The 25956-nt window shown below is 39.9% G+C and overlaps 1 protein-coding gene across 3 annotated transcripts in view; it reads right to left on the bottom strand.

Annotated features, from left to right (window-relative positions):
- The window catches only part of Wnk3 (WNK lysine deficient protein kinase 3), a 150433-nt gene that overhangs the window by 77375 nt on the left and 47102 nt on the right, over nt 1–25956 (bottom strand). For all 3 annotated transcript variants that reach the window (XM_070040399.1, XM_070040401.1, XM_070040400.1), the window contains exons 3-10: nt 23787–23959; nt 20306–20526; nt 19481–19638; nt 14912–15000; nt 10881–11100; nt 4650–4944; nt 1262–1455; nt 1028–1171 (exon numbers count right to left, since the gene is read on the bottom strand). In XM_070040399.1, coding sequence (XP_069896500.1) covers nt 1028–1171; nt 1262–1455; nt 4650–4944; nt 10881–11100; nt 14912–15000; nt 19481–19638; nt 20306–20526; nt 23787–23959 — 1494 coding nt within the window. The remainder of the gene's footprint in view (nt 1–1027; nt 1172–1261; nt 1456–4649; nt 4945–10880; nt 11101–14911; nt 15001–19480; nt 19639–20305; nt 20527–23786; nt 23960–25956) is intronic.

The following is a 25956-nucleotide window of genomic DNA, read 5'->3' as shown; positions in this document are numbered from 1 at the left end:
AAGCTGGAAAAGGACAATATGAAGAAAAACACTATTTAACAAAGAAAAAGAAATTAGAGTTCTAAATAGATCTTTTGTCTACATACTGAGTTTGCTGTTTCTTCTCTAATTATACAAGTAGTGCTTCTAGATTCTACTTATACTACATTAGGTGCATCCTCAAGAGAAATGTCTTGAATGCAAGAAAGCATAAACTAACTTTTAGCGCTCAGTAACCTTTATGTAAATTATGATAACATTTTTTTTGGGGGTCCAGTCATGGGGCCTGAACTCTGTCCCTCAGCTCTTCAGCTCAAGGCTAGTGCTCTGCCACTTGAGCCACAGCACCACTTCTGGCTTTTTGCTTATGTGGTGCTGAGGAATCGAACCCAGGGCCTCAGGCATGCAAGGCAAGCGCTCTACCACTGAGCCACCTTCCCAGCCCAACATTTTTTTTTGTTGGTTGTGGGGCTTGAACTCTGGGCTTGGGCGCTGTCATTATGCTCTTCAGCTCAAGGCGAGCGCTCTACCGCTTGAGCCATAGCACCACTTCCGGTTTTCTAGCGGTTTATTAGAGATAGGAGTCTCACGGACTTTCCTGCCCGGGCTGGCTTTGAACCGTGATCCTCAGATCTCAGCCTCCTGAGCAGCTAGGATTACAGGCGTGAGCCACCGGCGCCGGGCACTATGATAAATTTAGGAAAGAGAATCTTTGCTTGTCAGAAAAATCTAGACAGGGGCACTAGTAGACCAGGCCTGTAATCCTAGGTACTCAGGAGACAGTGAAATCTGAGGATCATGGTTCACAGACAGCCTAAGGAGACAAATATGAGAGACTCTTACCTCCAATTAACCAGTAAAAATATAATCTGGAAGTACAGGTGTGTCTCAAGTGGTGGAGTGCCAGCCTTGAGCAAAAATGCTAAGCAAGAGTGTGAAGCCCTGAGTTCAAGGCCCAGTACCAGCACAAAAAAGAAAAGAAACATCTAGGCAGTATTATATTTGTTTAAATTAATATATAGCTTATAAAAACAGGTATTACATTTACCTGTGAGATCTTCTGGGTAGATAATGGAGAAACTTGTGGCTGTGAAACAACTGTAGGTCCAACAACTTGTACAGGCAAAACAGAAGACTGACCTTGAACCACAGGTAAAACTTGGGGCTGAGTTAGGTTTGGCTGCATCGGCAACTGTGAAATAAGGGGGGAAACATTAAGAATAAACTTTTCCATTTTAGGAAATATATGATTGTATATTAAAAATCTAACATTTCACCTCACCCCTGAAATTTGCTGGCAATGTCCTACTAATTGCTGAGATGGATAAATTAGCCCTGGAACATTTATATCAGCCTGTGGGATGTTAGAAACCAGTTGGGAACCAATTGGCTGGTTTGATGAATAGGCTATATTGGGCTGACTTGAAGTTTCTGAAGGCATAACTGATCCAGCTCCTGTGTCAGGCAAATTGTCACCTATAACAAAGAGAACAAGCAACAGGTAAAAAGAAAAACTTCAAGTAGAATGTCCAAATGCTAAAAATAAGTAGCAGTAAGCAGTAAGTGTTGCTTTAATGTCTTTTCTACTATACAACCAGACAGCTCAAATAACATATATATATACACATTTATGCATGTGTATATACATATATCTTATATATACATCATATATTTATATATTATATATTGATATATTTTATATTTATATGTATTTTCTCTATATAAAACCTAAAAGAGGGCTGGGAAGGTAGCTCAGTGGTAGAGCGCTTGCCTTGCATGCATGAGGCCCTGGGTTCGATTCCTCGGCACCACATAAGCCAAAAAGAAAAAGAAAGCCGGAAGTGACGCTGTGGCTCAAGTGGTAGGGTGCTCGCCTTGAGCTGAAGAGCTGAGGGACAGTGCCCAGGCCCAGAGTTCAAGCCCCACGAATGAAGGAAAAAAAAAAAAACACCATGTAAACTCTATGAATCAATGAAATGTCAATAGAGTGGCATAACTAAAATTTTCTCCTCTTTTTTATTGTTTTTTTTTTAATACAACCTAGGGCTTCATACATGACAAATATGTACTCTACCACTGAGTGAATTTCTAGTCTTAAAAAACAGGTCGGGGAGGCTGTGAGACAAGGTTTTGGTGTATAGCCAGGCTAGCCTCAAACTCTCAGTGCTCTTGTTTCAGCCTCGCCAAAGCTGGGATTCTAGGCAAACAATACCACACTTATCTTCCCCAGCCTTAATTTTTTCTTTAAAAAAACAAACCTAAATACAAGCACATAAAAATCAACTTCATAATCTGGAGGCATGGCTCAAGAGGTACAGTATACAGGGTAAGCTGAGAAATCAAGCCAAGTGTGCTGGAGGCCCTGAGTTCAAACTCCAGTTAATGCAAAAAAAAGAAAAAAGAAAAAAATCAACCCCAGGATTGGTGATATAGCTCAGTGATCAATTGCTTGTCTAACATGTGCAAGGCCCTGGATTACACCAATGGCCACATACGCATATACACATACACACACACAGATCTCACATGGGGCACCACTGGTTCATGCCTGTAATCCCGGCTAGTCCTAGTTACTCTAGAGGCTGAGATCTGAGGATCATGGTTCAAAGCCAGCTTAGGCAGGATAGTACCTGAGGCTCATCTCTAACCACTAAGATGTTGAAAGTAGAGAGGTGATTCAAGTGGTAGAGCACCAACCTTGAGTGGAAAAAGGTAAAGGATAGTGCCTAGGACCTGAATTCAAGCTCTAATACCTACCCCATACACAAAGATTTTTTTTTTAATGTGTCATATTCTCTTCTAGAAATGGAAGAAAAATGCTATTTTTGCAAAAAAATTGATTATTTTCTATGTAAGTACTATGTCTTTTTTTGGGGGGGCAGGGGGTCCTGTCATGGGGCCTGAATTCTGGGCCTGGGCACTGTCCCTCAGGTCTTCAGCTCAAGGCTAGCGCTCTACCACTTGAGCCGCAGTGCTACTTCTGGCTTTTTTCTTTTTTTGCTTATGTGGTGCTAAGGAATCGAACCCAGGGCCTCAGGCATGCAAGGCAAGCGCTCTACCACTGAGCCACCTTCCCAGCCCCAAGTACTATGTCTTTACACAGTCAATTACAGCAGAAAAACTTAGAGATTTTATGTTTATAACAGTGCCTAAAATGCTAATTGTTTCAACATCTAGAAAATTCTTTCTCGATAAATAATTTTTTTGTTGTTGTTGGTCGTGGGGCCTAAACTCTGGGCCTGGGCACTGTCCCTCAGTTCTTCAGCTCAAGGCTAGTGCTCTACCACTTGAGCCACAGTGGTACTTCTGGATTTTTCTGCTCATGTGGTACTGAGGAATTTAACCCAGGGCCTCATGCATGCAAGGCAAGCAATCTACCACTGAGCCACCTTCCCAGCCCGAGAAATAAATTTTATCTTTAGTTCTAAACTATCTTTGTTAAAAGATGCATATTACTCAGGGTGCTGGTGGCTCACGCTTGTAATCCTAGCTACTCAGGAGGCTGAGATCTGAGGATGGCGGTTCAAAGCCAGCCTGGGCAGGAAAGTCCGTGAGACTCTTATCTGCAATTAATTACCAGAAAACCGGAAATGGTGCTGTGGCTCAAGTGGTAGAGCACTAGCCTTGGGCTGAAGAGCTGAGGGACAGTGCCCAAGCCCAGAGTTCAAGCCCCACAACCAACAACAACAAAAAGAAAGATTTCTGTTAGCCCGGTGCTGGTGGCTCACACCTGTAATCCTAGCTACTCAGGAGGCTGAGATCTGAGGATCTTGGTTCAAAGCCAGCCCAGGCAGGAAAGTCCATGAAACTCTTCTCTCTAATAAACCAGCAGAAAACCGGAAGGGGTGCTGTGTGGCTCAAGAGGTAGAGTGCTTGAGCTCAAGAGCTGAGAGACAGCGCCCAGGCCCACAGTTCAAGCCCTACAACCAACCAAAAAAAAAGGATTTATGTTAGGCTATTTATTTTGTACTGATTCTGGGGATTCAACTTCAGGGCTTGGGCACTGTTACTGAGCTTTTTTGCTCAAGGCTAGAAAGCTCCAATTCCAGGTTTGTGGTGCTTAATTGGAGATGAGTCACAGAAACTTTCCTTTCTCAACTGGCTTCAAACTACAATCCTCAGATCTCAGCATCCTGAGTATCAGAGCCATGAACAACTAAAATTTAGCAAGACTCTTAACTTGTTAGCAAGGTCATTTTTTTTTCTGTGAACAAAATTAGTTGGCACAGTATAATCCTCCTACAACTAACACAGTAGACAGTCACTGACAGACGTTCCACTTAATTTTAAAAAGGGGATAGAACTGGATGCCAGTGGCTCATGCCTGTAATCCTAGCTACTCAGGTAGGTACTTAGGAGGCTGAGAGCTGGCAATCGCAGTTTAAAGTCAGCCTGGCCAAGAAAGTCTGTAAGACTCTTATTTCCAATTAACCACCAAAAGGGCTGGAAGTGTAGCTGTGGCAAATGGTAGTGTGCTAGCTTTGAGCAAAGCTCAGGAACAGGAGGGAGAGTGGGGAGAACAAACTCCCTGGTGTCTACTTCTGGGGCTTTGTAAAAGGCTAGATAAAATAATAGATAGCCAAAGGCTCTGAAAAGCACACACATGCCATTTAAAACTAAGGGAATATAACTGGACATTGATTTGTTTTTATGAAGTGTAACTATTTTACCTCTAACAGAGAAGCAGGGCTGCTGTGGATTTCTCTGGAGAAGTTGCTGTCGAACATGTTGATCAACTTCTGTTTCTTCACTTTCAGCCCCATTGTGCTGAACAGGAGCAGGTGGCAAAGTTGCAGTCTGTTGCTGAGGGAGTACATTCCCTGTAGACTTGCACTGAGAATCCCGGCGTTCTTCAGAACAGCTAGCAGGCTTCTTCTCCCTTGTCTTTTTAATCAGGGTTACTCGATCTCTAATAGATTTAGCAACAGCTTTGGAATCACTTTCATGGAAGAATCCAGACTTGACCTACAAACAAAACACAATAAATAAACTATTTACTTAACATTAAACACTGGATCATTCTTTTAATGCCCATCATTATTTTATAACTCAACTCCCAAATGCTATTAAACAATAGCTAATTTGTTTCTAAAAATCCTTAATCAAAGACATAAGTACATGTGATAGCCTGTAATGTGGATGTAAGTAAAGCAAGAAGGGTATGGTGGTTCATACCTATAATACCAGCACTTGGGAAGGTAAGGCAAAAGGATTGGGAATTACAGGCTATCCCAGGCTTCATAGTGAGAAATTATAGCATTATCACGCATTACTGAAATACTTCAGGCTTAGGCAGGATATAATGGCATATGCCTATAATCCCAATATGTGGAAGGAGGATCTCAAGATAGAGGTGAGCCTACATAGCAAATTCAGAGCCTGAAGTGAGACTTTTTGAAAGAAATTAAAGGAAGAAGTTCGACGGAAAGAGGGAAGGAGGGAGAAAAAAGAGGAAAGGAGTTTCATGGTTCCAGAACAACCCAGGCAAAAAAAGTTTCACATTTCATCTAAAAAAAAAAAAGGTTGGAGAGCTGGGAATATAAGCATTATGCCCACCTTTGGTCCCCAGCTCCACCCAGACCTGAACTCCTCTCTGCCCAGGAGTTCGGGCACTACAGTTGGCCCCTCTCTCTCTCCTCCCAGACCACCTGAGGTCCCATCAACCTCACTTCTTACCCCCAGACTCTTCCTGCTACCTGGATGGATGCCATGTGCTCCCTCTTGGGGGAAATATTGCTCCCCTAATAAACTTTACAATAATCTTTTTTAAAAAAGAGTTGAGTGTGGTGGTATGTACTGTTTGAACTGAAGAGCTCAGGGACAGTGCCCAAAACCAGAGTTCAAGCCCCACAACCAATCAAAAAAAAAAAAAAAAGAACCCAAAAAAGTACAGAAAGCATAAATAGGATGGCTGCAGTTAAGGGCAGCTGGGGGGGGGGGGAAGAGCTGGTAGTTCATGCTTACAATCCTAGCTACTCAGGAGGCTGAGGCTGGTTCAAAGCCAGCCTGGGCAATAAAGTCCATAAGACTCTTATTTCCAACTCTAATAACAACAGATGCTGGAGGGGATGTGGACAGAAGGGAACCTTCTGTTGGTGGGGGTGTAAACTTGTTCTACCACTTTGGAAAGTAGTATAGAGGTTCCTCAAAAGACCCCACATGGAGTTCCTCTATGACCCAGCAATCCCACTTTTGGGCATTTACCCAAATGATCACAAACAAGACCATACTAAAGCTACCAGCACAACTATGTTTATTGCAGCACTATTTACCATAGCTAAGATATGGAACCAACCCAGATGCCCCTCAGTAGATGAATGGATCAATAAAATGTGGTATATATACACAATGGAATTCTATGCCTCCATCAGAAAGAATGTCATTATCCCGTTTGTTAGGAAATGGAAAGAGTTGGAACAAATTATATTAAGTGAAGTAAGCCAGGCCCAAAGAAACATAGGTCCCATGGTTTCCCTTATTTGCAATTACTAGTATATGTCTGAGACAAGTAGAAATGGTCAGATAAGTTGATGTTAGGCGAAAAGAACCACAAGGTAAGGACCCAAGTGGTTTTTTTCTTTCTTACTATTGTATTTATAAGGTGATTTTTTTTATTGCTTTATATGTCTCTCCCCCATGGTATAACCCCTGTTTTCACTGTATTTGATGTTGGTATAATTTGGGGAGGGGAAGGGAAAAAACAAATTGTTTAAATACGTATACAGGTGGACCCATTGCAACAATGAGATGTACAAGACGCTGTCAAAAAACGAACTTTACAACTTTGGCGGGGGCGGGGAGGGTAGGAGGGTGTAGTCGTGGAGATGGGAGGGCAGGGATGGTGGGGGGAAAACAAAGGAGGAGACAACAATGCTTGATAAGAAATGTACTCATTACATTGCTCATGTAATTGTAACCCCTCTGTACGGTGTTATCACAATAAAAAACCTATTTTTTTAAAAAGACTCTTGTTTCCAATTAACCACCCATAACCTGGAAGTGGAGCTGTGTGGTTCAAGCAGTAGAGCCTTGAGCACAAAAATTCAGAGAGCACACCCAGGCTCTGAGTTTAAGCCTCAGGAACAGCACAAAAAAATAAATAGCCAATAAATAAATGAATAAATAAATAGCCAGAACAAAAAGTGCTGGCCACATGGTATGCACAAACCACAATACAGGAACACACACACACACACACACACACTTACTTGATAGTGGTTTGAGGTTGCACCTATGAGAACAAAGATGTCTACTTAAAAGGGGAACAGACAAAATTTTTAAAAGATTTTTCAAGTTCAAATAAATGATAGCACGCAGCATTATTCACTGTAGCTAAGATATGGAACCAACCTAGATGCCACTCAGTAGATGAATGGACCAAAAAAATGTGGTGTATATATAATGGAAATCTATGCCTCCATCAGAACGAATGATACCGCTCCATATGTTAGGAAATGGAAAGACTTGGAAAAAATTATAGTAAGTGAAATAAGCCAGACCCAAAGAAACATAGGTCCCATGGTTTCTCTTATTTGCAATAACTAGTATACATCTAGGATAATCTTACCAGACAAGTAGAAAAGGTCAAAAGCTATGTACATATGACCATATAACCTGATTCTAAGTGAAATGAACCCCAAAATTGGGACACAAGAGGCTCTTTGTTGCTGTTGTTTTTAATGTACTTGTAATGTACTATGTAAATTTTTTGTTTCTTTTGTATGTTCTTCCCTCATGGTATAACCCCTGTTTTCACTGTATTTGATTCTGGTACCCTGCACCTTGTATATACATTTTCTAATTTGGGGAGGGGACAGGAAATAACAATGCTGAAACAAGGATACATGTTGACCCATTGTAACAATGAGAAGTAGAAGATGCTATATTGAAAACGAACCTTACAACTTGGGGAGGGGGAGGGAGGAGTTGGGGAGGTGGGGAAGGAAGAGATGGTAGGGAAAAAACAAAGGAGGGGGGAACAATACTCAAAAGGAAATGTACTCATTACCTTACTCATGTAACTATAACCCCTCTGTAAGGTATCTTTACAATAAAATATATATATATTAAAAATATATGATAACAGAAATGAAAACTCAAAGAAGGGATAGAAACTAAAGCTGATATTATCTTCCAGGGTAGAGAATGAAAGACCAAGGAAGCTGGGCATTGGTGGCTAAGGTCTAAATCCTTGCTACTCAGAAGGCTGAGATCAGATCATGGTTTAAAGCTAGCCCAAGCAGGAAAGTCCATGAGACTCTTATTTTCAATTAACCACCAGAAAAACTGAAAGTGGCACTGTAGTTCAAGTAGTAGAGTGCTTAACCTGAGCAGAAGAGCTCAGGGACAGTGCCCAGGCCCAAGTTCAAGCTCCACGACAAACAAACAGATCAAGGAATAGAAAATAGAAAAGATATGAATATTGGAGCAACAGTCTAAAAGATCCACCATCCAAATTAGCAGTAGTTCCAGAAACAGAAGACAAAGAAGAAAGTATCAACAAACTACTTCAACTTTCTTAGAAACCAAAATACTTGGGTTAACAAGTTGATGGGGTCTAGATTAAGAAACATTAAACCATGACATATCAAACCAAGGTACATCATTGTGAAATTTTAGAACACTAAGAAGAAAATGAAGATACAAACTTTTACAGATGAGAAATAAATGGATCCCTAACGAAAACTTGAGAGCTAGAACGAATCCCCTTTTATTTAAAAAAAAAAAAACAAGCTGGCAGAAAACACTGTACAGTCAGTATTTAGTGATTTTTCTCTCTCTGCATATTGGTGGGATTGAGGATGTATTTTATTCCTTTTTAATCTCATATTCCTTTTAAATCTTAATTGAAATCATTTTACCTTGTTTTTATTCATTCTGAAACACTAGGTCCATGAAAATAATTAAAATAATATAAAAGTATGTAACATACAATTTCAAAAAGCTGGAAGAGGGCTGGAGGCATGGCTCAAATGGTAGAATGATTGTACAGCAAGCAAGAGATGAACTCAAGTCCTAGTATTGCAATAAAAATAATAATAACAACCCAAGCACTGGTGGCTCATTCCTGTAATCCTAGCTATTATGAGGCTTAGATCTGAAGATCAAAGTTTGAAACCACCCCAAGAAGGAAAGTTTGTGAGACTCTTGTATTTCCAATTAACCACCCAAAACTGAAAGTAAAGCTGTGGATCAAGTGGTAGAGAGCTAGCCTTGAGCAAAAAGGCTCAGTTATGGTGCCCAGGTCCCAAGATCAACCCCAGGAAGCACTGACACCCAGGACCAACACACACACACACACACACACACACACACACACACACACACACACACACACACACACACACACACACACACACACACACACACACACACACACACACACACACACACACACACACACAGAGCAAAAATAACAATAACATAAAAATAATGCAAGAGAAAGTGTGTATTAAAGCAAAAAGATAAGTCAGGAAAGAGAGATGGAATTTAGGAAACATAAAACCCAATATAGGAGTGAAGCTAAGAGAAGTATAAGAAAACATTAAATAAAACTCCCAGATCATAGTTACATACCAGAGACATAAGATAATAATTATAGATTAAAATAGTGTGACTAGAATGGCAGTCATGTTCAGGGCTATCATCATCAAGATCCAACTGTCATTGTCCCAGTCCCACCTGTCCTTAAAGTCAGGAGTCAAAGCAGCTCAGACAGGACCCAGCTGGTCCTGCCTACCCCTCCCAGGAGCACTACAGCTGCAGGGAGCAGGTGTGGACAGGCATTTTACCCCTCAGTACTTTTCTTCTGTGAGCTACTGAGGGTGGGGGCTGGGTATGGAGAGATTAGAAACAAAAATATCAGAATACCCTCACCCCCCCTGCCCCATCCAACCATTAGCAGACTACTAATTTCTAGTCCATACAAAAGCCTTGCCAGTGCCCAGTCATGGGCTTCTTTCCCTACACTCACTGGTGACCTTAGGCTTTAATTTCCCCAGAAACTGTTCTTGTACACCCTTAGGGAAGCTGAAGCCAGACAATGACCCAGAAACTCTGGGAAGCTTATTCTCCCCAGGAACTCTTTATCTAATCATCCAATATTTCCCCTTGGGTAAAGAACAGATACATTCTTTATATTTAGGTTTTCAAAACAGAACAATATATTCCACTTTGATGAACTACAAGGAAAAACAAAAGGAAGGAGTAAGGAGAAAGTCAGGGCAAATATTGCCTGCTATGATGAGGGATGAGATACAGCTGGGAAGGACATGAGAGTGGTTACAATGAATGTTCTGTTTTCAAAGTAGTATTTTATGTTTCTTTGTCTTGTACATACAAATTTAATATACTGTTGTTAATATATACTTCATGATAGCAAAATAATTTAAATTACAACAAAAGGAGACCAGAACTGGTGGCTCACATCTGTAACCCTAGCTACTCAGAAGGCTGGGATCTGAGGATCTCAGTTCAAAGCCAGATCAGGCAGGAAAGTCCATGAGACTTTTAGATACCACAAAGCCAGAAGTGGAGCTGTGGCTCAAGTGGTAGAGCACTACTGATGAGCATAAAGAAGCTCAGGGTCAGTGCCCAGGCCCAGAATTCAAGCCCAGAACAGGCCCAGAATGAATGAATGAATGAATAAACAAACAAATAAGCCAGGGACTGGTAGCTATATAATCCTAATTACTACTCAGGTGGCTGAGATCTAAGGACTGAAATTCAAATGGTAGCGCATTAGAATTGACCAAAAAATTCAGGGACACTGTCCAGGCCCTGAGTTCAAGCCCCAAGTCTGGCACAAAAAGAAAAGAAAAAGGGAGAAAAGAGGGAAAAGGAGAAAGGAATCGGTCCTGATACCACAAGAAACGGGGCCAACAACAGTAAGATTTACTTACCATTTCATATGCTACTTCTTCAGGTGTATCTGTTTCCAAATTGAAGCTGAATTCAATAGCTTCATTATCTTTGTGTTTTCCTTTCAATTTCTTAGGGTCTTCGACCCATAGCCTTAGAGCCAGGGATGAATTTGAGCAATCATCTTCCTCTGCTAACTCCACCCTAAGTCCTGTGTCCTCAGCAAAAAATGCATGGTTTAAAAGATCTCTGATAGACAACCTAATAAACAAAGCATACATCTTGTTATCAGTTTTTCTGTTACAAGATGAATATCATTTAATAAACATTAAACCCAAAAAAGATTAAAAAAAAAAGAAACATTAAACCCTAGCTCCTCAGGAAGATCATGTAATGAGGCCAGCCCAGGCAAAAAGTGAAACCTTAATTTACAAATAATCAATGTGCTAAGATGTACTGCCTGCCTAATAAGCATGAAGATCTGAGTTTGAACCCTAGCACCACCAGGAAAAAAGAGGAAAAAAACTACAGATTTCATATATAAAATGTTGCAGGTGCAGTGATAAAAATTTGGCAGTTCTTCAAATAGGTAAACATAGAATTGTTGGGGCTGGGAAGGTGGCTCAGTAGTAGAGTGCTTGCCTTGCATGCATGAGGCCCTGGGTTCAATTCCCCAGCACTACATAAGCAGAAAAAGCCAAAAGTGGTGCTGTGGCTCAAGTGGTAGAGTGATAGCCGTGAGCTGAATAGCTGAGGGACAGCATCCAGGCCCAGAGTTCAGGCCCCACAACTGACAAAAAAAAATAAAAAATAAAAACATATAATTGTCATATAATCCAGGAATTCTACTCTTGGGTATATATTCAAAAAATCTGACAGCAGGAACTTAGCCATATACCAACATTTGTAGAGCACAACACATAGTAAGCAAAAGGTAAAAATAACCTAAATGTCTATCAACAAATGAACTTATAAACAAAATGTAGCCTATTCATATAATTGGGCAATTATTCAGTCTTAAAAAGGGGGAACTGGACAATAGTGGCTTCTGCAATATATTCCTACCTATTCAAGAGGCTGAGACCTAAGGATTCCAGTTTGAAGCCAGTGCACAGGAGAGTCCATGAGAGTCTTATGTCAAATTAACTACCATAAAGTTGGAAGTGGATTAAGTGAAGTAAGCCAGGCCCAAAGAAACATAGGTCGCATGGTTTCCCTTATCTGCAATAACTAGTATACGTCTAGGACAAGCACAAGTGGTCAAAAGCTATGTACATATGACCATATAACCTGATGCTAAGCGAAATGAACCCCAAGATAGGGACACAAGAGGTTTTATCTTTGTTGCTGCTGTTTTTAATGTACTTATAATGTACTGTGTGATTTTTTTTTGTTTCTTTGTATGTTCTTTCCCCATGGTACTGTTGTCACTGTATTTGATGCCAGTGTCCTACATCTTGTATATACATTATTCTAATATGGGGAGGGTAAGGGAAATAAATAAGGATACAGGATGACCCACTGTAACAATGGGATGTACAAGACAATATGTGAAAATGAACTTTACAACTTTGGGGGGTATGGAGGAGTTGGGGAGGTGGGGAGGAAAGTGATGGTAGGGGCAAAACAAAGGAGGGTGTAACAATGCTCGTTACATTGCTCATGTAACTGTAACCTCTCTATACAGTATCTTTACAATAAAATATATATATATATATATTAAGAAAAAAAGTGGAAGTGGAGGTATGGCTCAAGTAGTAGAGCACGAACCTTAGCCAAAAAGCTAAGGGATAGCAACCAGGCTCTGAATTCAAGCCCCAGTACTGGCACAAAATAAAGGAGGAAAACTCTAATATGTGCTACAATGGGAATCAACCTTGAAAAAAAAATCTGTGTTAGATTAAATAAAGTCAACACAAATGAACAAACACTGTTTGGTTCACTTATGTGAGGATCCTAAAACAGGCATATCCACAGGGTTAGAAGGGAGAACAGAGAAGAAATGGGGAGTTGAGGTTTAGTACATACGAAGTTTTACTTTGGAATGATGAGAAAATTCTGGAGCTGATAGTGGTAATGATTGTATACAAAGGAATGTACTTAATGCCACTGAATTATACACTTCAAATGACTAAAATGGTATATCTTAAGTTACATATTTTCACTAAAATTAATAATTCAATCATCATTTTGTACAAACACTAAAAATGTTTTATAATAAAGCCAATATTAAATAGGTCTTTCTTTAGTGGTTTTATACAACCTGAGATATGCAACTCTGAAATTGGGTAGACACTATTAAAAACAGGGAGAAACTGGGCGTCAGTGGCTCATGCTATAATCCTATCTACTCAAGAGGCTGAGATCTGAGGATTGAGGTTCTAAACTAGCCTGACCAGGAAAGTCTGTGACAAACTATTATCTCTAGTTAGCCACCAGAAAGCCAGAAGGGCAGTTGTGACTCAAGTGGTAAACTGCTATCCTTGAGCACCTAGGTATAGCCCCAAAGACCTAAGTTCAAGCCCCAAGAACACACACACACACACACACACACACACACACACACACACACACACACACACACACACACACACACACACACACACACACACACACACACACACACACACACACACACACACACACACACACACACACACACACACACACACACACACACACACACACACACAAAACCAAACAGCCAGGCACAAGTGTCTCATGCCTGTAATCCTAGCTTCTCAGGAGGCTGGAATCTGAGGATTGTGCTTTGAAGCCAGCATGAGCAGGAAAGTCCTTGAGACACTTATCTCCAATTAATCACAGAAAAAGCCAAAAGTAGCACTGTGAGTCAAGTGGTAGGGTGTTAGCTTTAAGCAAAAGAAGCCCAGGGATAAGGCCCAGGCCCAGAGTTCAAGCTCCAGGACTGGCAAGAAACAAAACAAGGGGCTGGGAATGTGGTTTAATGGTAGAGTGCTTGCCTAGCATGCATGAAGCCCTGGGTTCAATTCCTCAGACCACATAAACAGAAAAGACTGGAAGTGGTGCTGCGGCTCAACTAGTAGAATACTAGCCTTGAGCAAAAGAAGCTCAGGGACAGTGCCCAGGCCCTGAGTGCAAGCCCCAAGCTTGGCAACAAAAACAAACAAACAAACAAACAGGGAGAGTCAATGACATACTCATGGAATTATTCTATAGGATAGATCATCTTTACTAATCATCATTAATGTGGAGGTGAAAAACAAAAGATGAACCTACCAGCTTGTAAGCAATTGTCCAAGATTCAAATTAAAGGGAAGTCAAAATTAACACTAAAAAAGAGTCTACAGAAAAACACAAATTGTGATATAAATAAACCTACAATAATGCTTTTTGAATGAAAGTATCCATCTTAGCTTCCCATTGTTTTTGACGCAGGATATATGATCAAATAAATAAGTTTAGTCTCAATTATTTGCTAACTTGTGAGGGCCAACTAACTATTAAACTGATAGCTAATGATGATGAAAGTTTATCACAACATATATATAGAAAGACAATCTAATTGTTATTTTAAGGATAATTCAGCATATGATATTAAAGTCTAAAATGGCAAACATGCCTCTGGGCATTTTTCAAACTATAAAGCACTTGCCTAATATGTTAGAAGCCCTGGATTCAATCCCTAGTACTGAAAAGATACAGCAGCATTTCTAAACCAGCAAACACATTCACTGATACACTGCTCTACACAGTTTGGCTCCCACTCAAAGGTCAAACTCATTACAAAGGAAAAGCATGAGGTCAAAAAAATGACTCAGGGGCTCGGAAGGTGGCTCAGTGGTAGAGCGCTTGCCTTGCATGCCTGAGGCCCTGGGTTCAATTCCTCAGCACCACATAAGCAAAAAGAAAAAAAGCCGGAAGTGGCGCTGTGGCTCAAGTGGTAGAGTGCTAGCCTTGAGCTGAAGAGCTGAGGGACAGCGCCCCGGCCCAGAGTTCAGGCCCCACAACCGGACCCAAATAAAAAGACTCAGTACAAAGTAAGAGAAAAATGCAACCATTACCTTACGTCATTTCCCTACACTACACCTACCTTTCAGATTTGTTTTGACGAATACATCCTTCAATGATTTCTTTCACTTCTGGATCAGTGACTTTATTGAAGCTGGCTGGTTTTATACCCTGGGAGAGGAAAAATGATTTCTTGTCATTAATAAAGCCTTTGAAACCTCAAGTCAGCACATTAATTAAACATTTTTGGTAGTTCGTTACAGGAGTTTGAACTCAGAGACTTGTACTTGCTAGGCAGGCACTCTACTGCTGGCCCACATTTCCAGCTAAACATTATTTTTTTTATCACAAAACACATTCAAGTATTACAAGAGATAAATACATGCACATAAGTTCCTCAAAAAAGATGTTGCTGGCTGGGAATGTGCCTTCATGGTGGAATGCTTGCCTAGCATGCATGAAGCCCTGGGTTCGATTCCTCAGTGCCACATAAACAGAAAAAGACAGAAATGGTGCTGAGGCTCAAGTGGTAGAGTGCTAGCCTTGAGCAAAAGAAGATCAGGGACAGTGCCCATCATGCCCTGAGTTCAAGCCCCAGGACTAATTTTTTTTTTAATTTTTTTTATTGTAAAGATACTATACAGAGGGTTACAGTTACATGAGTGAGGCAATGAGTACACTTCCACTTCCTCTTGAACATTGTTACCCCCTCCATTGTTTTCCCCCTACCATCCCCTCCCTCCCTCCCTTCCCCAAGGTTCTTTTTTTTTTTTTTTTTGATTGTGATTAAGTGATTACTTAATTTCCGGAAATTCACAGTATTGTGGAATAATGATGCTCATTTAAAGTCCCAAGTTCATTCTAACTTTCCTGGAGCAAATTGTCTATCACAGTCTGTAATATATAACGGTGCTCATATGTTATATACCATATATGTGATCAGCAGCATGGGGATATTTAGTAGTGGTTCAACCAGATGAGTGGGAGTTCTTTGTTTCTTAAGTCCTGTTAGTTTTGTCATATCACCTAACATTTTGGATTCATCATCCACTTATCAGGGAGACCATGTACTGTTTGTCTCTTCGTTCTTGGCTTACCTCGCTCAACATGATTCCTTCTAGCTCCATCCATTTCCCTGCAAATGCCCAGGACTAATTTTAAAAAAGACATTGGCTGAGAATGTGCCTTAGTGGTAGAATGCTTGCCTAGCATGCATGAAGTCCTGGGTTCGATTCCTCAGTATCACATAAACAGAAAAAGCCAGAAGTGGTGCTGTGGCTCAAGTGGTAGAGTGCTAGCCTTGAACAAAAAGAAGCTCAGGGACAGTGCCCAGGCCTTGAGTTCAAGCCCCAGGACTGGCAAAATCAAAAAAGATGTTGCGATTTGTAAATAATCTAAATCTTCCAACAAAGGCAAATTTATACATTATATTTTATTTATGTGATCATAAACAGGTACTAAAAATAATCCCAATGATATAGACAATGCTGATACTATAATATAAAAGAGGGGAACATGTACAATCCTGAAATACACATATAGCATAACAATTAGGTTTTTGAATTAGAAAAAAATATCTTGTTTGTTTGCTTGGAGACAGAGTGCCTGGCCTGGCCTCAAACTCAGGATCCTCCTGCCAGAAACCCCCTAAATAACTGATATTATACAGGTATACAACACTATACCCTCTGTAACCTTTCCACTGACATCTTACCCATGTTCCAGCCTTGAGTAAATAGAATGTCTTTCCTCCTAAATGAAAACAGTTGGTGTACTGTAACTTACAAATCAAGTACAAAACACTTACATTTATGACTCTCCATGTTAAAAGCAAAAACAGGGGCTGGGAAGGTAGCTCAGTGGTAGGGTGCTTGCCTTGATGCATGCGGCCCTGGGTTCAATTCCTCAGCACCACATAAACAAAAAAAAACTGGAAGTGGTGCTGTGGCTCAAGTGGTAGAGCACTAGCCTTGATTTAAAGAGCTGAGAGACAGTGCTCAGGCCCAGAGTTCAGGCCCCATGAACAACAACAAAAAAAGACATTATAGCTTTTTTTGCCTTTTATAGAAACGATGAAACTTAATAAAAAGTAGAATAGTATAATAAATCCCATATAACCATGACCACCTTCAATAGCAATCATCATTGTAAACCTTGTTTCAGCTACCTACTCCCACATCTTTCACATCTTGTAATATTTTAAAGTATATATAAGGCATCACATAGGACCTTTTTTGTTTGCTTGTTGGTACTATGGCTTTAACTCATGGTCCCTTAGCTTTTTTTCACTCAAGGATGGTGCTTTACCCATTGACCTCCACTTTTGGCTTTTACTGGTTAGCTGGAGACTTTCCTACCCAAACTGGCTTTGAACCATATTCTTCTTATAACAGCCTCCTGAAGAGTTTTAATAATCCTCCTGAAGAGGATTATAATCATGAACCACCAGCACCTGGCCAGGACCTTTTCTTTTCTTCTTTCCTTTTTTAAATAACTCATGCTATTAAGCCAGACACAGTGGTGCAAACCTGTAATCTTAACTACTTGAGAGCTGGAATCAGAAAATTGTGGTTTAAAGCCAGCCTGAGCATAGTTCACAAGATTCCATCTCAATCAATGGCTAGACATAATGCTGCACACCTAACACTCCAGTGACGAAGAGAAACACAATAGGAAGATCACAGACCCTATCTCAATGCAAAAAGGGACTAATAGAGTGGTCAGGTGATAGAATGCCTGCATATTTATGCATTTGAGGTTTACAGCTATTGAGTATATGTGGTGGAAATACCAAAGAATGAATGTCATTGTACATTTCTTCCCAACTTAGCATTCACTGAGGTCATACTGGTAACCTGAAATTACCAATTGTAGAAGCATTTACACTACAAAAATCAGCAAATACTAGAAATCGGTGTTTTCTTTTCCACAAGAGAATCTGGTGTTAAACATTTACTACCACAACACTCCTCTAAAGTCTCTTATATTCAGCAAAAGCTTCTCTCCTTTTTACCATGAAATTAATTTGTTGGAAAACTATGTCATTTGTCCTATAGAGTGGCCTAGATTCTGGATTTAGGTCTTATATCTTATTGTCTACTTTTATAAACCTCTAGAGTCATAGAGACTTGGGGTCAAAACCCATCAGTATCAACAGCTATGGGAAGGTAGACAAGTCATAACATCTGACTTTGAATTTCACCATTTAAAAACTGAAGATTGGTAGCTCACATCTGTAATCCTAGCTACTCAAGAGTCTGAGATCTGAGAGCCACAGTTCAAAGACAGCCCAGCCAGAAAAGTCCCCGTGAGACTCTATCTCCAAATAACAAAAACTGGAAGTGGAACTATGGCTCAAAATGGTAGAGCATTAGTTGAGCAAAAGAGCTCTGGAACAGTGCCCAGGAGCCGAGTTCAAGCCCCACAACTGACAAAAAAATTAATAAAAATTGAAGATTGCATCTATCTTTGTAGGAATATAAGCATACATTAAAGGAATATACCTTATCAAAAAGATGAAAGGTAAGTATTGGCAAGGATGTGTAGAAAATGGAACCTTAGGCTGGGTGCCGGTGGCTCACGCCTGTAATCCTAGCATCTCAGGAGGCTGAGATCTGAGGATTGTGGTTCAAAGCCAGCCCAGGCAGGAAAGTCCATGAGACTCTTATCTCCTATTAGTTACAGAAAAAGGCATAAGTGGCACTGTGGCTCAAGTGGTAGAGTGCTAGCTTTGTGCAAAAGGAACTCAGGAATAGTACCCAGGCCCCAGGACCAAAAAAAAAAAAAAAAAAAGAAAGAAGGAAAGAAAGAAAGACAGAAAGAGAGAAAGAAAGAAAGAAAGAAAGAAAGAAAGAAAGAAAGAAAGAAAGAAAGAAAGAAAGAAAGAAAGAAAGAAAGAAAGGAAGAAAGGAAGGAAGGAAGGAAGGAAGGAAGGAAGGAAGGAAGGAAGGAAGAAAGAAAGAAAGAAAGAAAGAAAGAAAGAAAGAAAGAAAGAAAGAAAGAAAGAAAGAAAGAGAAAAGAAAGAAAAGAAAAGGGAACCTTTGACTGGGGATATTGCTTGATAGTAGAGCATATATAGGAAGAGGAGGGCCGGGAATGTGACTTAGTGATAGAGTAGCTGCTTAGCATGCATGAAGCCTTGGGTTCAATTCCTCAATACCAGAAAAAGCCAGAAATAGCAATGTGGCTCAAGTGGTGGAGTGCTAGCCTTGGGCAAAAGAAGCTCAGGAACAGTGCCCAGGCCCTGTGTTCAAGTCCCCAGACTGGCAAAAAAAAAGAACCCCTGTATACTGTTGGAGGAAATGTATATTATTATTACAACTATTATGACAAATGGAGACTCCTCAACAAAAGCTAAAAACATGGAACATGCTGAAGGACTATCTGTACTGTTATGATGATTGCTGCAGCATTATCCCCAATAGTCAAGCTATGGAAACAACTTAATTGCCCACCAATCAATAAAAATATAAAGAAATTATGTAATTTTAAATATTATGTAATTTTAAATACATGCCTTAAACATACTAAGCAAATATTCTATCACTGGGCCACAGCACTAGCCCCAAAGTACATTAGACTAAATCAAGTTTACTAGCTTCAACCTAAAATGTAGCAATTTGTGAAGTAAAAGAATAAAGTTATACCTACACTGGTTACTTTACGGTATATTTGAGCTGCATTCTGGCACTCAGAGTAAGGGTACTCTGAAGTAGCCATTTCCAACATGCACATGCCAAAAGCATAGACATCTACGGATTCATCATAGTGTTCTTCATACATCTCTGGAGCCATAAATTCTGGAGTTCCTACAATATACCACAACCACATTTTCAATAAGCAATACATATCATCCAAAGTTCCTTTTCCCATAGAAATTAACTATGCCAATTTCTGCTCCCCAATATAAGTTCATAAATTTAAAATTTGTATTATCTATACAAAATACTTAAAGAATCTCCTTACTTTTCCATATTGATATAATTTCTAATACACAAGACTAGGTTTTAATTTTTCAAACCTGATTTCATTTATGTCCTTATTGGTTCAATTTTTTTCTGGATTAACTTAGTAAACTTCCTTAAATCCTCAGAACCTTTCAATAATCCAGACATATTTCTTACAAAAGAAATATAGATGTCTGTGAAATAAATGAACATATAATAGCTATTTCAAAACAAATTCACAATCAAGACCAGTAACTGGTAAATTTTTCTGTGAAGTATCAGATAGTAAATATTTTAGACTTTGCAGTCCATATGGACTATGCAACTATTTACTTCTATAGTGGATAAACAGCTACAGACAACCTGTAAATGAATGGATGTAGCTGTGTTCTGATCAAACTTGATTCATAAAAATAAGCAGTGGACCAAATTTGGCCCATGAGCCAGAGTTGACTCACCTCTGTTCTAGACCTATACAACTGAGAAATCTCTCAAATACCCAATCAGTAAACTGTAAAATATTAATCACCAATGACACTTTTAGCAAATGATGTGCGCATTAGGGTGGCCAGTCCTAGATCCCCAATCTTCACAGATCCGGTGGGTCCTGTGATGAAAATGTTGTCACACTTCAGATCTCGATGGATAATAGGAGGAGTCCTCGTGTGCAAGAACTGTAACCCCTTTAAAATTTGTCTGCACCAGCTCCTTAAGACCTTTGGTTTCATGACTTTAAATCGTTTTAAGTACCTATACAAAGAGATAAAAGACTAGGCATGAGCAAATATATCCAGGTTACTATATGAACATATTAGTGAGCTGAACATTTATGAACTATGATCGTTATCCTTGGGTTGTTTTCTATTATCTGGTATGGCAAAACAATTTAAATCAAAGACAACATTATTAGATGAGATTTCCAAACCTTCAATAACTGCAAGGCTCAACTCCTCTAGATTCACTTCCCAGTTCTTCAATAAAAGTATTTGAGCTGGGCACTGGTGGCTCACACCTCTAATCCTAGCTACTCAGGAGGCTGAGATCTGAGATCTTGGTTCAAAGCCAGCCCAGGCAGGAAAAGTCCATGAGACTCTTATCTCCAAGAAACCACTCAGAAAACCAAAGTGGCACTGTGGCTCAAGTGGTGGAGTGTTAGCCTTGAGTTGAATTGCTCAGAACAGTGCCCAGGCCCAGAGTTCAAGCCCCATGACCAACCAAAAAAAAAAACAAAACATGTATTTGAAAGCCAAGTACTACTGGCTTATACCTATAATCTTAGCTCTTTGAAAGGCTAAGATTTGAGAAAAAAGCCAGCCAGGACAATAAAATCCATGAGACTCTTATCTCCAATTAATCAGCAAAAAAATGGAAGTGGAGCTGTGGCTCAATTGGTAAATCACACTAGCCTTGAGTGGAAAAAAAAACAAGTGAAAGCCCAAAGCTGTGAGTCAAAAAGCCCTAATACCAACACACACACACACACACACACACACACACACACACACACACACACACACACACACACACCAGTATTTTACCTTCCCTCCACCAAACACACACACACACACACACACACACACACACACACACACACACACCAGTATTTTACCTTCCCTCCACCAAACACACACACACACACACACACACACACACACACACACACCCACCAGTATTTTACCTTCCCTCCACCAAACAAGTGAAAGCTCAAAGCTGTGAGTCAAAAAGCCCTAATACCAACACACACACACACACACACACACACACACACACACACACACACACACACACACACACACACACACACACACACACACACACACACACACACACACCCAGTATTTTACCTTCCCACCACCAAAAAAGATGTCCTACTGAGTATAGGGTTTTTGTTTTTGTCTTTGTTTTGTTCCTTTGGTGGTAACTGGGGTTTAAATTCAGGGACTTTGCACTTGCAAAGCAAGTGTTCTATCATTTAATCCAAGCCTCCAGATCCTAAGCATACCGTTTTTAATTAAAAAAAAAAAAAGAATTATGCCAGAGTGGCCTTTGGGAACAGAAGCACAACTTAAAAAGAAACATAGGGGCTAGAAGCTGGTGGCTCATGCATCTAATCCTAGACACTCAGGAAGCTGAGATCTGAGTATTGCGGATCATATAGTCAAATGGTAGTCCAGGAAAAACCACAAGACCCTATCTGAAAAAAATAACTAAAGCAAAAAGGACTGTACCTGTGGTTCAAGTAGTAGAGCACTTGCCAAACAAGAATGAGGCCCCTAACTATATTATGTCCTTTACAACACAGACATGAAATGATCCAGCACCACCAAAAAAGACTTTCTCTACTTCCTAATAATTATCTAGTCTCCAGAGGATATGATCATATGTTTACATATTTAGTGTAAAAGTTCTAGGAAAAATATATTCCATACTTAATTATATACAGTAGATTTTACTAGCAAAAATCACAATTAGAAACAAAGCTTCATCATTAGTATATTGTGTGTGTGTGCGCGCACTGTCCATAAGCTTTTTGCTCAAAGCTAGCACTCTACCACTTGAGCCACAACTCCATTTCCTGCCATTTTTTGGGTAGTTAACTGGAGAGAAGAGTCTCATGGACTTTGCTGCTGGGGCTGGCTTTGAATAAACATCCTCAGATCTCAGCCTCTTAAGTAAGTAGAATTATAGGAATGAGCCACCAGCATCCGGCTCCGTAATTATTATTTATTGCTGACTAGTACTATAAATTTGGCCAAACTCCTAATCATTTTATTTTACAATATGACATTATATTCTCTGTATAATGATTTAATTGTAAAATTCCATGATGTTTTCAAATTTTTAATTTCTTTTAATCTACTCTAAAACACATTCTAAATTTTTAATCAAGTAATATTTTATAGGCCTAGAAGTATGAGTCAAGAGGTAGATCTTCTGAGTATGATGCACAAGGTTCTGAGTTTAAACTTTTGTACTACCACAAAAAGTTACATTTGTTTCTTTGCTCTGCTTTGCTTTCCATTCCTTTTCTTTTCTTTTTTTTTTGGGGGGGGGGGTCCAGTCATGGGGCCTGAACTCTGGGCTTGGGCGCTGTCCCTCAGCTCATCAGCTCAAGGCTAGCCCTCTACCACTTGAGCCACAGCGCTACTTCTGGCTTTTTTCTTTTTGATTATGTGGTGCTGAGGAATCGAACCCAGGGCTTCATGCATGCAAGGCAAGTGCTCTACCACTGAGCCATCTTCCTAGCCCCTCCATTCCTTTTCTTTTGTGCCCTTTTTTCCTGGGGCTTAACCTCAGGGCCTAGGCTTTGTCCCTAAGTTCTTTTGCTCAAGGCTAGGGCTCCACTACTGGAACCACAGCTCCACTTCAGATGTTTTGGTGCTTTGATCCAGGATCCTCAGATCTCAGACTACTGAGTAACTAGGATTACAAGCGTGAGCCACTAGCACCCATCCCAAAAAGTTACTTCATTTATAAACCACTTTTATGACTCCTGAGGATTATTTTTTTTGTTTGAAGTCAATAAATTTTTATTTGATCATTTTCACGTGTTGTAATTCCTTCACTGCCCATCAAAGTGAAGTTCAAGATTTCTCTTGAAATCTAAGGCAGCCCTTTTTGAAGAAAACAATTCAAGCCATACCACTGCCCAGGAGGTTGAGATCTGAGGACTGACTGGTTGCTATGTCCAAATGACCAACAAAAAGCTGAAACTAATAGAGTTCAACCTCCAGTGCAGGCACACCCAACAAGAACTCATCAGCAACGCCACAAATCTTTTATTTGGGCTTCTTTTAGCACCATTATAGAATTATTGATGACACCACATCTAAAATCTTTGAAATATCATTCCACAAGCAAATTTTGGGATCACTTTTAAGGTAAGTCCAACAGCTTGATTCAACTCCTGACCGCCCGCGCAGTTCTCTTATGCATAAATCATCAGCATAGTAATTTCTCTGAGGATTATTTCAAATAAAACTTGGTTGGCTCTACCAGAGTCAACTTACGTCTTTAAGGTTCCTGATGTCATTAGTTCAGTCACTAATACAATACATTTCTTTCCTTTCAATATTGATTCCCAGGAATCATAAAATCGAACTATATTTGGATGTTGTAGACCTTTCAACATTTCTGCTTCTTCCTTGAACCTTTGTTGCTCAGCTTTGGTTAACTTCCGGTCCTGAAATGTAAGAACAAGCTCCAAATTAAAGTCATAGAAATTGTTATGCACATGCCTAAATAGCTTTAGTGTGCTTTATTCTAGGTGTGTGTGTGTGTGTGTGTGTGTGTGTGTACCTTCTACTTTTTTTCTCAAAATCTATATATAATCACTGATAACCTTTAACTCATCCTATGAGGCTGAGCAATAATTGTTATATTTTATAACTATGTTATAAACTCACTTACATAACCTATCAATAGCCTCTGTTGGATGTGGGGTATCAGGAGAAGGAGGGTCATGCCCTGAGCCATTAGCTAGGTTTCAAACAAAATATCCAGTTTTATCTCAGGCCAGCCAGGATAGCAATCCTATTTAAGCCTCCCTTGGGGATGGAGTTTCAATGTGTAACCTCACCCTTGGGTCATAAATTGAGATGGTGGTTTTGCTAACTTTTTGCACAGACTCTCTCAAAATAAGATTCTCCTGATCACCACCTCCCACAAACCCAAGACTAAAGACCTGAGTCACAACACTTGGCCATCGTTTAGCATTTTACTAGTGGTTTACAGCCTTTTACTGATGATACTCAAAAGCAAAACCATATTTCTCATAAGTAAGCAAATCATCCATTTATTCTCCCTAGTAAACAGCCCTCACTCACTGAAAATACATAATTTAAAATATTAATGAGCCATGTAGAAGACTTAATCAATCCCACTCTGTACATTCCCACACAACTGCTACTCCCTCGACTCAAGTTTTGTTAAAACAATATATCCCTGTATTATGTATTATAAATTCCCTGCATTTGGTTCCCCCTTTTTTCTTGACAGTAGTGGGGCTTGAACTCAGGGCCTAAGCTCTGTCCCTGAGCTTCTTTTGCTCAAGGCTAGCATTCTACCACTTGAGCCACAGTGCCATTTCCAGCCTTTTCTGTTTATGTGGTACTGAGGAATTGAATCCAAGGCTTCATGCTAGGCAATCACTCTACCACTAAACCACATTCCCAGCCTCATTTACTCCCTTTTAACTACAGTCTTAGGTTTTGTGTGGTGATGGGGATGTAAACCAGGGACTTTCATACACTAGGGAAGTGTTCGAGTATTCTACCAGTCCTGGGGCTTGAACTCAAGAGTCTGGGCACGGTGCCTAAGTGTTTTTGCTCAAGGCTAGTACTCTATCACTTAAGCCAAAGTTCCACTTCTGGCTTTTTGGTGATTAATTGGAGGTAAGAGTCCCACAGACTTTTGTGCCAGAGCTAGATTCAAACTGTGATCCTCAGATCTCAGCCTCTTGAGTAGCTAGGATTTCAGGGATGAACTACCAACACCCAGCCCTTTTAGTACTTTTATCAATACTCTATCCATCTAATGTCTACATGTTAGTTACAGAGATTTCAGAGATTTATTTTTTTCTTTGTAACTGTTGCATAGTTTTCTGAACTATGGTCTTTATATGTCCAGGAATATGCTTCACCCTTGCAGATGAAAGATATTTTACATGGTTTGAGATTATGGGGTGGTAAAATCTCTTCCCCTTTAATGATCTGCATTCCACCATCTTTTAGCTTCTAGCACCGAAAATAAGAAGTCATATACAATACAATTCCTTTGCTTCAGTGTCTTTATTTACTGGTTTTACTTAAATAGCTACTTTAGATACTCTTTTTACTTGATTACTCAGGTTAATAACTACAGTCTTAAAAGTGACTATTTCTTCCTTATGCTCAATTGCCCTTTTGTGAGTCCCCTTGATTTACTTAGAGGGGCAAAAGATTGCCTTATGTGATGACAATATTGTAAGTGATCAAGAAATAGATACCCTTCCAATACAGTCAACTCTGTGCTAATACATTATTAGACATCAGGGTGGTTTCTTTGTTCCCTACACACTTAAACTGTAAAATCTCTTTTCCGCTCTTCTCCCTCCCTCTTCCTCTCCTTCTCCATGCCTCTCTTCTTTCTTTCTAGACTAAAAATGAATCCGTCTACCAGGCTTCCAGCACCACTCACACA

This window comes from Dipodomys merriami, unplaced genomic scaffold, assembly GCF_024711535.1.
Source record: "Dipodomys merriami isolate MVZ:Mamm:240054 unplaced genomic scaffold, mDipMer1.0.p SCAF_3, whole genome shotgun sequence".
NCBI classification, from domain to species: domain Eukaryota; kingdom Metazoa; phylum Chordata; class Mammalia; order Rodentia; family Heteromyidae; genus Dipodomys; species Dipodomys merriami.
Note: the sequence above shows the minus strand (reverse complement) of the source record. Positions and strands in the feature narration are given on the sequence as shown.